The 14,132-nt window shown below is 41.2% G+C and overlaps 1 protein-coding gene across 5 annotated transcripts in view; it reads left to right on the forward strand.

Moving 5' to 3' along the window:
- Window positions 1-14,132, forward strand: part of TMEM87B (transmembrane protein 87B) — a 63,219-nt gene that overhangs the window by 11,063 nt on the left and 38,024 nt on the right. For all 5 annotated transcript variants that reach the window (XM_077959006.1, XM_028832306.2, XM_077959008.1 and 2 more), the window contains 3 exons: window positions 1,219-1,350; window positions 8,821-8,871; window positions 11,365-11,455. In XM_077959006.1, coding sequence (XP_077815132.1) covers window positions 1,219-1,350; window positions 8,821-8,871; window positions 11,365-11,455 — 274 coding nt within the window. The remainder of the gene's footprint in view (window positions 1-1,218; window positions 1,351-8,820; window positions 8,872-11,364; window positions 11,456-14,132) is intronic.

The following is a 14,132-nucleotide window of genomic DNA, read 5'->3' on the forward strand; positions in this document are numbered from 1 at the left end:
CACACACACCCCACCCCCCGTACAGGAACCAATTCAGGTTCACATTTCATTTCCTTTCCTTGTTTTTGTTTCTAGTTCCTGATAATCTGGATTTTCCCCCCTTTTTGGTGTGTCATGGCATTGATAGTTTTGAAGTGTACGAACCATTTATTTTTGCAAAATGCCCCTCAATTTGAATATTTCTGATGTTTACTCATGATCAGATTCAAGTTACATATTTTTGGCAGGAACACCACAGAATACTGATTTGTCTCATTTTTGGTGATGTTAATTTGGTCAGTTGGTCAAGGAGGTGTCTGCAAGATTTTTCCATTCCAAAGTTACTACTTTTCTCTTTGTTATTAACAACAACTTTTGAGGAAATACTTTTGAATCTATGTAAATATCTTGTAGTTTTCATCAAACCGTCAGCCACTTGTTTTAGCATCCTTTCATGATTCTTGCCTGATGAGTCAGTCATTACTATGCTGATTGCTGAATGGTGATTTTCTAGTTCCATACTTTCTTCTTCATTTATTAACATTCTACTATAAGGATGTACTCCCTCTACTCCCCTAACCAATCTGTCTTACCTGTCAGTCATCAGGTTGGACTCGTTGATTTTTACTTTGTTATATAGGTTATAATCTATTACTGTTTTTATTTATTTGGCTCAAATTGTCCCATATTTGGTCTGTGGGAGCCAACTCCACTTTTTTTGATGACTGGGAGCTGCCATGAAGGAGCCTGGTTCATTCATCCCTTCAAGGATGCCAGGAACCTCAGGTAGTTGTGTAAATGAGCGTCTCCTCTGCACTCAGCTACCTTTGCTGTATCTTACTGTTTGCTTTCTCTTTTTTTGTAGTTGAATGCTGCTTTCTTTCTCTGTAAAATCTCTTACACATGGGATAAAATACAAGTAGCCCCAGAACAAAGTATGTTTTATTTCTCTGGGAACTATTTCCTTGTAGTATCTTAGTCAATTTTCTTACTGTGAGTATGCTTGTGTCATGTGTTACTGTATCTGAACACACTGGAATGGCTAAAAGATTATGATTATCTCAATTATATTAAAATTATATTCAAAACAGTTTTTATTTGGTATTTTATTCTACCTCATATTTCCAGGTATTTCAAACTGAATATAACTTTTGGTATTATTTAGACATTAACTTTTATATATATTCTAGGATAAGAAGTGTGGGAATAAATTATAACATAGAATTTTACCTTATATAGGAGCTGTCCCAAAAACATAAACTTAGTGTTGATGAAGACTTTTGTCATTATTTGAAGAATGACAACTGTTGGACAACAAAAAATGAAAATTTAGATTGCAACAGTGATTCACAGGTGTTTCCCTCTTTGAATGTGAGTATCTCACTTGCCATGTTGAAATAAAGTTTATTTTATTCCCAGTGAATACAAGTATCAGCTGAAGTAATGTTTTATCAGAATTTTGATAAAGGTGGTATCTGACTTGCCATGTTAAAAGAAAGTTTATTTTATTCCCAGGGAATACAAGTATCAACGGAAGTACTGTTTTTCAGGATTTTGATAAAGGTGGTTAACTTGTAAATTTTTAGGTTTAGTTTGTGTGTATAGTAGTACGTAAGAGGTAAGATACTTGGCTGGGCGCAGTGGCTCACAGCTGTAATCCCAGCACTTTGGGAGACTGAGGTGGGTGGATTACCTGAGGTCAGGAGTTTGAGACCAGCCTGGTGAAAGCCCATCTCTACTAAAAATGCAAAAATTAGCTGGGTGTGGTGGCGTGTGCCCGTAGTCCCAGCTACTCGGGTGGCTGAGGCATGAGAATTGCTTGAACCTGTGAGGAGGAGGTTGCATTGAACCATGATTGCACCACTGCACTCCAGCCTGGGCAACAGAGCGAGACTCCATCTCAAAAAAAAGAAAGATTAGGATACTGATACCATTGTTCCATTTCCTTGCAACTTATTTTGGCAACATCCTTGCAAGGGTCTTTTATATCTGCTACCTCCAATTTATCCCTCACTCTTCCTTCTGTCAGCTGCAGTCAGACCTTTGCATCCATCATCCCATCAAAACAGCTCTAGTCAAAACAGCTCACAGTGACTTCCATGTTGTTAAATCCAATGGTCTGTTCCTCTTACCAAAAGTCTTGACTTATCAGCATTTGACACAGTCAACACCACCTCCTCCTTTATGCCTTTTCTCCCTCCCAGTGTGGGAGCTTAGATTCTAAAATGATTCACAGCAGTCGGCTGGGCGTGGTGGCTCAGCCTGTAATCCCAGCACTTTGGGAGGCTGAGGTGGGTGGATCACCTGAGGTCAGGAGTTCTAGACCAGCGTAGCCAACATGGTGAAACCCTGTCTCTACTTAAAATACAAAAAATTAGCTGGGCGTGGTGGTGTGCACCTGTAATCCCAGCTACTCGGGAGCCTGAGGCAGGAGAATCACTTGAACCCAGGAGGCAGAGGTTGCAGTGAGCCGAGATCGTACCATTGCACTCCAGACTGGGGGACAAGAGTGAGACTTGGTCTCAAAAAAAAACCCAGCAGTCAGCCGTGGGTAGTGAGATTATGGGGCATTTAAATTTATTTTTTGTTCTTTTGTAAATTCTGAAGTAAAAATGTCTTTAGTAAAAGTTTTAAAGGAGTTCTCTTTAAGATGTGTTGAAATATAACAAACACAGAAAAGTACACATCAGTGTACCCCTCAATGAATTTTTAAAAGGCTGGGCATGGTGGCTGTTGCCCGTAATCCCAGCACTTTGGGAGCCGAGGCGGGTGGATCATGAGGTCAGGAGATCGAGAGCATCCTGGCTAACACAGTGAAACTTCATCTCTACTACAAATACAAAAAATTAGCCAGGCGTGGTGTCGGGCGCCTGTAGTCCCAGCTACTTGGGAGTTTGAGACAGGAGAATGGTGTGAACCCAGGAGGCGGAGCTTGCAGTGAGCCAAGATCATGACACTGTACTCCAGCCTGGGCGACAGAGCGAGACTATGTCTCAAAACAATGAACAAACAACAAAAAACTGAGCACATCCATGTAGACCCTGATGAATTGTAGAACATTTTAGCACCTAGAACTCCCTTTTAGTTCCTAACACTTTCCCTGCCAGTGGCAACATTATCCTCATTAAGGAGTAAGTTTTATTTTTATTTTTTAACTTTTATTTTCAGGGGTACATGTGCAGGTTTGTTATATCATAAACTCATGTCAGAGGAATTTGTTGTACATATTTATGTGACCTAGGTACTAAATTTAGTACCCAATAGTTATACTTTCTGCTCCTCTACCTCCTCCCAACCTTCACCCTTAAGTAGGCCCCTCTTTGTGTCTGCTGTTCCCCTCTTTGTGTCTGCTGTTCCCCTCTTTGTGTCTGATCTTCCCCCTTCTGTATCCGCTGTTCCCCTCTTTGTGTCCACTGTTCCCCTCTTTGTATCTGCTGTTGCCCTCTTTGTGTCCGTTCTCTCATCATTTAGCTACCCCTTATAAGTGAGAATATGCGGTATTTGGTTTTCTGTTCCTGTGTTTGCTAAGGAAAATGTCTTCCAGCTCCATCCATGTCCCTGCAAAGGACACGATCTCCTTTTTTATGTCTGCATATTATTCCATGATGTATATCTACCACATTTTCTTCATCCAGTCTACCATTGATGGGAATTTAGGTTGATTCCATATCTTTGGCAATGTGAATGTTGCTGCAGTGGACATATGTGTGCATGTGTGTTTATGACAGAACGGTTTATATTCCTTTGGGTATATACCCAGTAGTGGGATTGCTGTGTCAAGTGGTAGTTCTGTTTTCAGCTCTTGGAGGAATTGCCACACTGCTTTCCACAATGGTTGAACCAATTTGTACTCCCACCAGCAGTGTATAAGCATTCCCTTTTCTCCACAACCTTGCCAGCATCTGTTATTTTTTGGCTTTTTAATAATAGCCATTCTGACTGGTGTGAGATGGTATCTCATTGTGGTTTTGATTTGCATTTCTCTGATGATCAGTGATATTGAACTTTTTAAAATATGCTCGTTGGCCGTATGTATGTCTTCCTTTGAAAAGTGTCTGGTCATGTCCTTTGCCCACTTAAAAATGTTTTTTTGTTTTTTTTCTTGTAAATTTGTTTAAGTTCCTTATAGACGCCAGATAATAGACCTTTGTCAGATGCATAGCTTGCAGATATTTTCTCCCATTCCGTAGGTTGTCTTTTTACTCTGTTGATAGTTTCTTTTGCTGTGCGGAAACTCTTTAGTTTAGTTGGATCCTATTTGTCAATTTTTGCTTTTGTTGCGATTGCTTTTGGCAACTTTGTCATGAAATCGTCACCTATTCCTACGTCCAGAATGGTATTGTCTAGGTTGTCTTCCAGGGTTTTCATAGTTTTAAGTTTTACATTTAACTCTTTAATCCATCTTGAGTTGATTTTTGTGTATGATGTAAGCATAGGGTCCAGTTTCAATCTTCTGCATATGGCTAGCCAGTTATTCTAGCACCATTTATTGAATAGGGAGTCTTTTCCCCATTGTTTGTTTTTGTCAACTTTATTAAAGACCAAATTATTATAGGTGTTCACCCATATTTCTGGGCTCTCTATTCTGTTCCACTGGTCTGTGTGTCTGTCCTATTTTTACCAGTACCAAGCTGTTTTGGTTACTATAGCCCTGTGGTATAGTTTGAAGTCAGGTAGTGTGATGCCTCCAGCTTTGTTCATTTTGGTTAGGATTGCCTTGGCTACTTAGGCTCTCTTCTGGGTCCATATGAATTTTAAAATAGTATTTTTCAGTTTTGTGAAAAATGTCATTGGTAGCTTAATAGGAATAGCATTGAATCTGTAAACTGCTTTGGGCAGCAGGGCCATTTTAACAGTATTAATTCTTCATATCCATGAGTATGGAACATCTTTCTTGTTTCTGTTTTTTGAGATGGAGTCTCGCTGTGTCACCCAGGCTGGAGTGCAGTGGCGCAATCTCCACTCACTGCAACCTCTGCCTCCCGGGTTCACGCCATTCTCCTGTCTCAGCCTCCTGAGTAGCTGGGACTACAGGCACCCGCCACCATGCCCGGCTAATGTTTTGTTTTGTTTGTTTTTTTTAGTACAGATGGGTTTTCACTGTGCTAGCCAGGATGGTCTCGATCTCTTGACCTCATGATGCGCCCACCTTGGCCTCCCAAAGTGCTGGGATTACATGCATGAGCCACCGCGCCTGGCCGAACATGGAACATCTTTCCATTTGTTTGTGTCGTCTCTGATTTCTTTGAGCAGTGTTTTCTCATTGTGGAGATCATTCACCTCCCTGGTTAGCTGTATTCCTATGGGATTGCACTGTCCCCCCGCCCCCCACCCCGTTCCATCATCCAGGCTGGAGTGCAGTTGTGCAGTCTTGGCTCATTGCAACCTCTGCCTTCCAGGTTCAAGCAGTTCTCCTGCCTCAGCCTCCTGAGTAGCTGGGATTACAGGCACCTGCCACCATGTCCGGCTAATTTTTGTATTTTTTTTTTTTTTTTTAGTAGAGGTGGGGTTTCACCATGTTGGCCAGGCTGCTCTCAAACTCCTGACCTTAAGTGATCCTCCCACCTTGGCCTCCCAAAGTGCTGGAATTACAGGAGTAAGCCACCATGCCCAGCCGCTAGTGATTTTTATATGTTGATTTTGTATCCCAAAACTTTGCTGAAGTTGCTTATCAGCTCAAGGAGCTTTCAGGCAGAGAGTATGGGGTTTTCTAGATATATAATCATGTTGTCTGCAAACAGGGATAGTTTGACTGCCTCTCTTCCTATTTGGGTGCCCTGTATTTCTTTCTCTTACTTGATTGCTCTGGCCAGGACTTCCAATACCATGTTGAATAGGAGTGGTGAGAGAGGGCATCTTTGTCTTGTGCCTGATGTCAAGGAAAATGCTTCCAGCTTTTGCCCATTCAGTATGATGTTGGCTATGAGTTTGTCATAGATGACTCTTACTATTTTGAGGCCTGTTCCCTCAATGCCTAGTTTATTGAGAGTTTTTAACATGAAAGGATGTTGTATTTTATCGAAAGCCTTTTCTGTATCTATTGAGTTGATCATGTGGTTTTTGTCTTTAATTCTCTTTATGTAATAAATGGTGTTTATTGATTTGCATGTGTTGAACCTACCTTGCATCCCAGGGGTAAAGCCTGCTTGATCACGGTACATTAACTTTTTGATGTGCTGCTGGATTTGGTTTGCTAGTATTTTGTTGAGGATTTTTGCACCAATGTTCATCGAAGATATTGGCGTGAAGCCTTCTTTTGTCATGTCTCTGCTATGTTTTGGTATCAGAATAATACAGGCCTTATAGAATGAGTTGGGGAGGCATCCCTCCTCAATTTTTTGGAATAGTTTCAGTAGGAATGGTACCAGCTCTTCTTTGTACTTCTAGTAGAATTTAGCTGTGAATCCATCTGGTCTTGGGCCTTTTTTTGGTGTAGGCTATTTCCATTTCAGAGTTTCTTATTGGTCTGTTCAGGGAATCAATTTCTTCCTGGTTTAGTCTTGGGAGGGTGTATGTGTCCAGTAATTTATCCATTTATTCTAAATTTTCTAGTTTGTGTGCATAGAGGTGTTGATAGTGTTTTCTGATGGTTATTTGTATTTCTGTGGGGTTAGTGGTAACATTCCTTTTGTCATTTCTAATTAAGTTTATTGGATCCTCTGTCTTTTCTTCTTTATTAGCCTACCTGGCAGTCTATCTTATTAATTTTTTCAAAAAAACAGCTCCTGGATTCATTGATCTTTCGAATGGTTTTTCATGTCTCTGTCTCCTTTAGTTCAGCTCTGATTTTGGTTATTTCTTGTCTTCTGCTAGCTTTGAGGTTGGTTTGCTCTTGCTTCACTAGTTCTTTTAGTTGTGACGTTAGGTTGTTAATTAATTTGAGATCTTTATAACTCTTCTTTTTTTTTTTTTTTTTTGAGACAAGAGTCTCTGTTGCCCAGGCTGGAGGGCAGTGGCGTGATCTCGGCTCACTCCACCTCCCAGGTTCAAGCAATTCTCCTGCCTCAGCCTCCCGAGTAGCTGGGATTACAGGCACCCACCACCACACCCAGCTAATTTTTGTATTTTTAGTAGACACGAGGTTTCACCATGTTGGCCAGGCTGGTCTCGAACTCCTGACCTCAGGTAATCCACCCACCTCAGCCTCCCAAAGTACTGGCATTACAGGTGTGAGCCACCGTGCCCAGTCAAGATCTTTTCAACTTTTCAATGTGGGTGTTTAGTGCTATACATTTCCCTCTTCACATTGCCTTAGCTATGTCCCAGAGATTCTGGTATGTTGTATCTTTGTTCTCATTAGTTTCAAAGAACTTCTTGATTTTTGCCTTAATTTCATTATTCACCCACAAGTCATTCAGAAGCAGGTTGTTTAATATCCATGCAATTGTATGGTTTTGAAATATTTTCTTAATCTCGATTTCCAATTTTATTGTTATGGTCTGAGAGAGTGGTTGGTATGATTTTGGTTCTTTTGCATTTTCTGAGCATTGTTTTATTTCTGATTGGCTGATTTTAGAGTATGTGCCATGCAGAGATGAGAAGAGTGTATATTCTGTTATTTTTGGGTGAAGAGTTCTGTAGATGTCTATCAGCTCCATTTGATCCAGTGTTGAGTTCAGGTCCTGAATATCTTTGTTAATTTTATGCCTCAGTGATCTGTCTAATACTTTCAGTTGGATGTTGAAGTCTCTCACTGTTATTGTGTGGGAGTGTAAGTCTCTTTAAACATCTCTAAGAACTTGCTTTATGAATCTGGGTACTCCCGTGTTGGGTGCGTATGTATTTAAGATAGTTAAGTCTTCTCGTTGAATTGAACCCTTTACGACTACATAATGCCCTTCTTTGTCTTTTTTGATCTTTGTTGGTTTAATGTCTGTTTTGTCTGAAATTAGGCCTGCAACCTCTGCTTTTTTTCTGTTTTCCATTTGCTTGATAGATTTTTCTCCAACCCTTTATTTTGAGCCTTTGGGTGTCATTGCATGTAAGATGGGTCTCTTGAAGACGGCAAGCCATTGGGTCTTGCTTCTTTATCCAGCTTATAATTGAGGCTTTTAGCATTGATATTGTGGTTAGCTGGTTATTATGCAGACTCATTTGTGTGGTTACTTTATAGTGGTAAAGTATAAAGTGGCTGGTAATGGTTTTTCCATATTTAGTGCTTCTTTCAGGAGCTCTTGTAAGCAGGTCTGAATGAATTCCCTCAGCATTTGCTTGTCTAAAAAGTGTCTTATTTCCCCTTCACTTATGAGGCTTAGTTTGGCTGGACATAAAATTCTTGGTTGGAATTTCTTTTCTTTAAGAATGTTGAACATAGGCCTCCAATTCTCTTCTCCTTGTAGGGTTTCTGCGAAGAGGCTTGGTGTTAATCTGATGGACTTTCCTTTGTGGGTGACCTGACCTTTCTTTCTAGGTGCCTTTAACATTTTTCTTCATTTTGACCTTGGAGAATCTGATGATTTATGTGTCTTGGGGATGATCTTCTTGTAAAGTGTCTTGTGGGGGTTCTTTGCATTTCCTGAATTTGAATGTTGGCCCCTCTGGCTAGGTTGGGAAAGTTCTCATGGATGATACACTGAAATAGGTTTTTCACCTTGCTTCCATTCTCCCATCTCTTTCAGGAGCATCAGTGAGTCATAGGTTCAGTCTCTTTATATAATAGGGGTAATTTTTCAAAAGCAGAACTTTGTTACTTGTGTCTGGGATACAGTGAGATTTGTTCTTTGATGTTTAGCTTTTAATTTTTCATTTTTCTTCTAACTTTTTTTTTCCTTAATTATTAAAACAACTTTTCTCCATAGAAATGCAGCAGTATAAAATAGCATTATTTACTCTTTTTTCCAGAATAAAGAACTAATAAATATCAGAAATGTTTCAAACCAGGAAAGATCAACGGTAAGCAGTTTGATTTGTCTTTAAATCAAATATACGTAAGTTATTGTAAGACTGAAAAAGGTTGCTAATGGATAAACACTTAGACAGTGATATATAGTAGGGTTATTAGAATTGTGGAAGGAAAAGGAAACATTATTTAAAACCATATGTTTTCAGGCCAGGTGCGGTGGCTCTTGCTTGCAATCCCAGCACTTTTGGAGGCTGAGGCAGGTAGATTGCTTAAGGCCAGGAGTTTGAGACCAGCCTGGCCAACATGGCAAAGCCTCATCTCTACTAAAAATATAACAATTAGCCAGGCATGGTGGTACATACCTGTAATCCCAGCTACTTGGGAGGCTGAGGCATGAGAGTCACTTGAACCTGGGAGGTGGAGGTTGCAGCGAGCTGAAATTGCACCACTAAACTTCAGCCTGGGTGACAGAGCAAGACTCTGTCTCAAAAAAAAAAGTTTTCTTATATATGTCTTTATGAATTTTGTATATACTGTTTCTATCTTTGTCTAAAAATATTCTTTTTTTTTTTTTTTTTTTGAGACGGAGTCTCGCTCTGTGGCCCAGGCTGGAGTGCAGTGGCCGGATCTCAGCTCACTGCAAGCTCCGCCTCCCGGGTTTATGCCATTCTCCTGCCTCAGCCTCCCGAGTAGCTGGGACTACAGGCGCTCGCCACCACGCCCGGCTAGTTTTTTGTATTTTTTAGTAGAGACGGGGTTTCACCGTGTCAGCCAGGATGGTCTCGATCTCCTGACCTCGTGATCCGCCCGTCTCGGCCTCCCAAAGTGCTGGGATTACAGGCTTGAGCCACCGCGCCCAGCCTTAAAAATATTCTTAAAGCAATTTAAGATGAATTTCTATGCAGCCTTTCTTTTCTTTAAAAAATGAAATTCTCCCTCTAAATATCAAGACAGCATAGCAATGGGCTGTGCTTGTCATTAAGGATTTAAAGAAATAGAAACCATGAATGTAGCATGTGGGAGGGAAATTTTGGCATTTTGGGGAATTACTAAAAGTTAGAAGACTGAGTAAGAGGTCGAAAGGGTTGGGAGTTATGTGTAGGGACTAAAAGCAGGGTTGGGAGAGCTTCATGTTTGCTTTTATACTGTGACTCTTCATGTTTTCTCTTCAGCCATCTTTAAGAAGTCTGATAATGGAAAGGCACTTGTTCTGCAATGGCCAGGACAAACTTTGTACAAAATCTGTCATATCATGGGAAGTAGGAAATGAAAGAAATGGATAGGAAATATTCAGGAAATATTCAGGAAAGTGGAGTATAATAAGCGTGGTCCAGTTTTGGGAGGGCATTGGAGAATTTACAAGCATTACAGTGGGAAGTTTTATTCCTTAGTGGAATTGCAAGTAACATAGTACCTTAAGAAATTTGAATCATTTAGCTTATGTACTTAATCTGAGTCATTTCTGACAATGTTATCTAACTTCCTCTTCCCCCAATTCAATTTAAAAAGCACACATTAGGCGGGGTGTGGTGGCGGGTGCCTGGAATCCCAGCTACTCGGAGGCTGAGGCACAAGAATTGCTTGAACCCAGGAGGCTGAGGTTGCAGTGAGCCAAGATCGCACCACTGCGCTCCAGCCTGGGCGACAGAGCGAGACTCCATCTCAATAAATAAATTAATAAAAACCACACATTTAAATAAAACAAAATGTTTGATAATATTAGGATAAAATATGAGAAGAGTAATAGTAGAAAAGAAAGGTTGTTTTTGAGACATAGTCTCGCTCTGTCACCTAGGCTGGTGTGCAGTGGTATGATCTCAGCTCACTGCAACCTCCACTTCCCGGGTTCAAGCAATTCTTCTACCTCAGCCTCCTAAGTAGCTGGGACTACAGGTGCCTACCACCATGCCTGGCTAATTTTTGTATTTTTAGTAGAGACAGGGTTTTGCCACATTCGCCAGGCTGGTTTCAAACTCCTGTGCTCAAGTGATCCACCCGCCTTGGCCTCCCAAAGTGCTGGGATTACAGGCGTGAGTCACCCTGCTCAGCCCTAGAAAAAGTTTTTTATTGATAATATTAAACAATATATAGAATGGTAATATTAGAGGGAACCTGTAAAAATATAAAAGATAGAAAATATTGAAGAATGAGAAAAGCTTCTTTCTTCCTTTACCTTTTTAGGTCTGGGAGGATGGTGTCTAAAAAATAAGAGAAATAGCTATCCTTCCACTGCCTGCCATTCCTTTTCTGTTTTGTGTGTGTGTGTGTGTGTGTTTAAAAGAAACCCAATACAGCTGGGCATAGTGGCTTACACCTGTAATCCCAGCACTTTGGGAGGCCAAAGCAGGAGGATCACATGAGGTCAGGAGTTTGAGACCAGCCTGGGCAATATGGTGAGACCCCCAATCTCGAAAAAAAAGAAAAAAAAATTTTAGAAAGTAACCCAATTCAATTATTTTAAAATATGGCAAAAAGTTGTTCGGCTATATTATATAGCAATTTGTTGAAAATAACGTGAAGAATTTTTTTAATCTCTATTTCAGGATGTGGTAGCCAGAACTCAAAAAGATGGGTTTCATATCTTTATTGTTTCCATTAAAACGGAGAATACAGATGCAAGCTGGAATTTGAACGGTATAGTTAAACTGCATGCATGTTTACTATCTGCATTTTCTGTATTTTGTATTTTTGTCACTGACCTGAGTCAACATTCTCTGTTTCAAATACATCATTCAAAAATGAATTTCTGTTAATCATACATTTATTTTAGATACTTAAAATGTAACATTAAGCTCTCTTAATGATACTATTTATTTTTTAATAGATTGAAATTTTTACCGTGTTAAGATACATTTTTAAAATTTCAAACTTCAGGCCGGGCGTGGTGGCTCAAGCCTGTAATCCCAGCACTTTGGGAGGCCGAGACGGGTGGATCACAAGGTCAGGAGATCGAGACCATCGTGGCTAACACGGTGAAACCCCGTCTCAGGCCGGGCGCGGTGGCTCAAGCCTGTAATCCCAGCACTTTGGGAGGCCAAGACGGGCGGATCACGAGGTCAGGAGATCGAGACCATCCTGGCTAACACGGTGAAACCCCGTCTCTACTAAAAAATACAAAAAACTAGCCGGGCGAGGTGGCGGGCGCCTGTAGTCCCGGCTACTCAGGAGGCTGAGGCAGGAGAATGGTGTAAAAACCCGGGAGGCAGAGCTTGCAGTGAGCTGAGATCCGGCCACTGCACTCCAGCCTGGGCGACACAGCGAGACTCCGTCTCAAAAAAAAAAAAAAAAAAAAAAAGAAACCCCGTCTCTACTAAAAAATACAAAAACTAGCCAGGCGAGGTGGCGGGCGCCTGTAGTCCCAGCTACTCGGGAGGCTGAGGCAGGAGAATGGCGTAAACCCGGGAGGCGGAGCTTGCAGTGAGCTGAGATCCGGCCACTGCACTCCAGCCTGGGTGACAGAGAGAGCCTCCGTCTCAAAAAAAAAAAAAATTTCAAACTTCATAGTGGGATATAAAATTCCCCATTCTTTCAGATTAAAAAAAATGTTTTAACATGTAGAAATGTGTAGGCAACATTTTAGTTGTATTTCAAGTAGGTTATGTTCTCTGTTTCTTGAAAATGGCCATCATCAGGGATTTAAGATTTTTATTATTTGACAAATTTTATTTTAAAGGATCTGTCTGTAGCCCAGGAGTAGAAGCAGCATATCTGCCAGCATGTGGCTTCTATGGTCTGTGAGGCACCCCCACCACTGTAAGTTAGACCCTCTGTGCCTTGTTAAGCTGTGGTTCCTTAGTGCCACAAAAGTAGACTTGCAATAAGCAGTTTTCAAGAGAATGAATGTTTTCACATATTCTAGAATCACATTGGCTGATGTTTTCCGTAGTGGGTGTCTGCTGGCCCATCAGCATGTGAGGGCCCTGGGGATTTGATACTGTTCTGATTCAGCCAGTCAGCAGACAGAAACCAATCAGGTGAGGTAGGCATTGCTGCAGAGGAGGCACGGTCTGGTGTACTGCATGGCCCTTGGAGGGAAGCTGGCAAGGTGGCTGCTCTGGAAGAGTATGAGGTAAGGCTTCCTTCTGGAGATGGCATCGTGAGCCAGACTGTGCCAGTTAGAGGGAGCAGGGACCCTGATGCCATTCTGTCACCTAGCTGTCTTAGTCTGTTTGTGCTGCTATAATAGAATACTTGACACTGGGTAATTTATAAAGAACAGAAATTTATTTCCCCACAGTTCTGGAGGCTGGGATGTCTAAGACTAAGGTGCCAGCAAGTTTGGTGTCTGGTTAGGGCCCTGGTGTCTGCTTCCTAGATGGCACCTTAAACGATGTGTTCTCACATGGCAGAAAGGATGGAAGGGCAGGAAGCACATCAGGGGACAACCAGTCCACTCTCACAGGGTGGAGGCAGAAGAGCAAAGAAAGGCCTAAGCTAGTTCCCTCCAGGCCTTTCGTAAGGCATTAATCTATTGATGAGGACAGAGCCCTCATGACTTAATCACTTCCCAAAAGGCCTCACTTCTTAATACCACCGCAGTGGGTGTGAAGCTTTAATGAATTTTTGAGGACATTCAGACCATAGAACTAGCCTTGTGCCTGCTTCTTTTCCAGGCATTGTGTCTTTTCCCCTGACACCAGCGGGGGGTTTTGAGTCCCCGCTAATTAGTAGCTGGAGCTGTTGCTGAGCCCCGCATGTTTTGCACTGTACTTGGCACTTGGTTTATTATTGCTGTCTCAGACAAAACTCAGCCTAGATTTGTGAGTTTGGTAATTTATTCCAAGTTATGACAAGGAAGATAAGGTCCCAGTGAGATCAGTGAATTAGCAAGGGGGCCAGTCTGAGTTCTTGTTTGGTAGCTGGGACTACTGTGCTCTTGTGTGTGACCAGATTTGGCGCAGGTTTATAGAATAGTGTGGATACAAGTAAAGGTGTCTCTTTTTTTCTTTTTTTTTGTAAATTGACAATTATAATGATATAAATGTATGGGGTACAAAGTGATGTTATAATCTATAAATACAGTGTGGAATAATTAAATCAAACTAGTTAACATATTCATCACCGCAAATGCTTAACATTTTTTGTGGTGAGAACATTTGAAATGTACTCTTAGCAATTTTGAAACATACAGTACTCTATTAACTATTCACCATGCTGTGCAGTGGAACTCAAAAAAAAAGAAAAAACTTATTCCTCTTGTCTGAGATTTTTTTTTATCCTTGGACCATCATCTGCCCATGCCTCCTACCCCCCAGCCTCTGTACCCACCATTCTGCTTTCGTTTTACGAGTTTGATTGCTTTAGATTCCAC

The sequence above is a fragment of the Macaca mulatta genome, chromosome 13, assembly GCF_049350105.2.
Source record: "Macaca mulatta isolate MMU2019108-1 chromosome 13, T2T-MMU8v2.0, whole genome shotgun sequence".
NCBI classification, from domain to species: Eukaryota; Metazoa; Chordata; class Mammalia; order Primates; family Cercopithecidae; genus Macaca; species Macaca mulatta.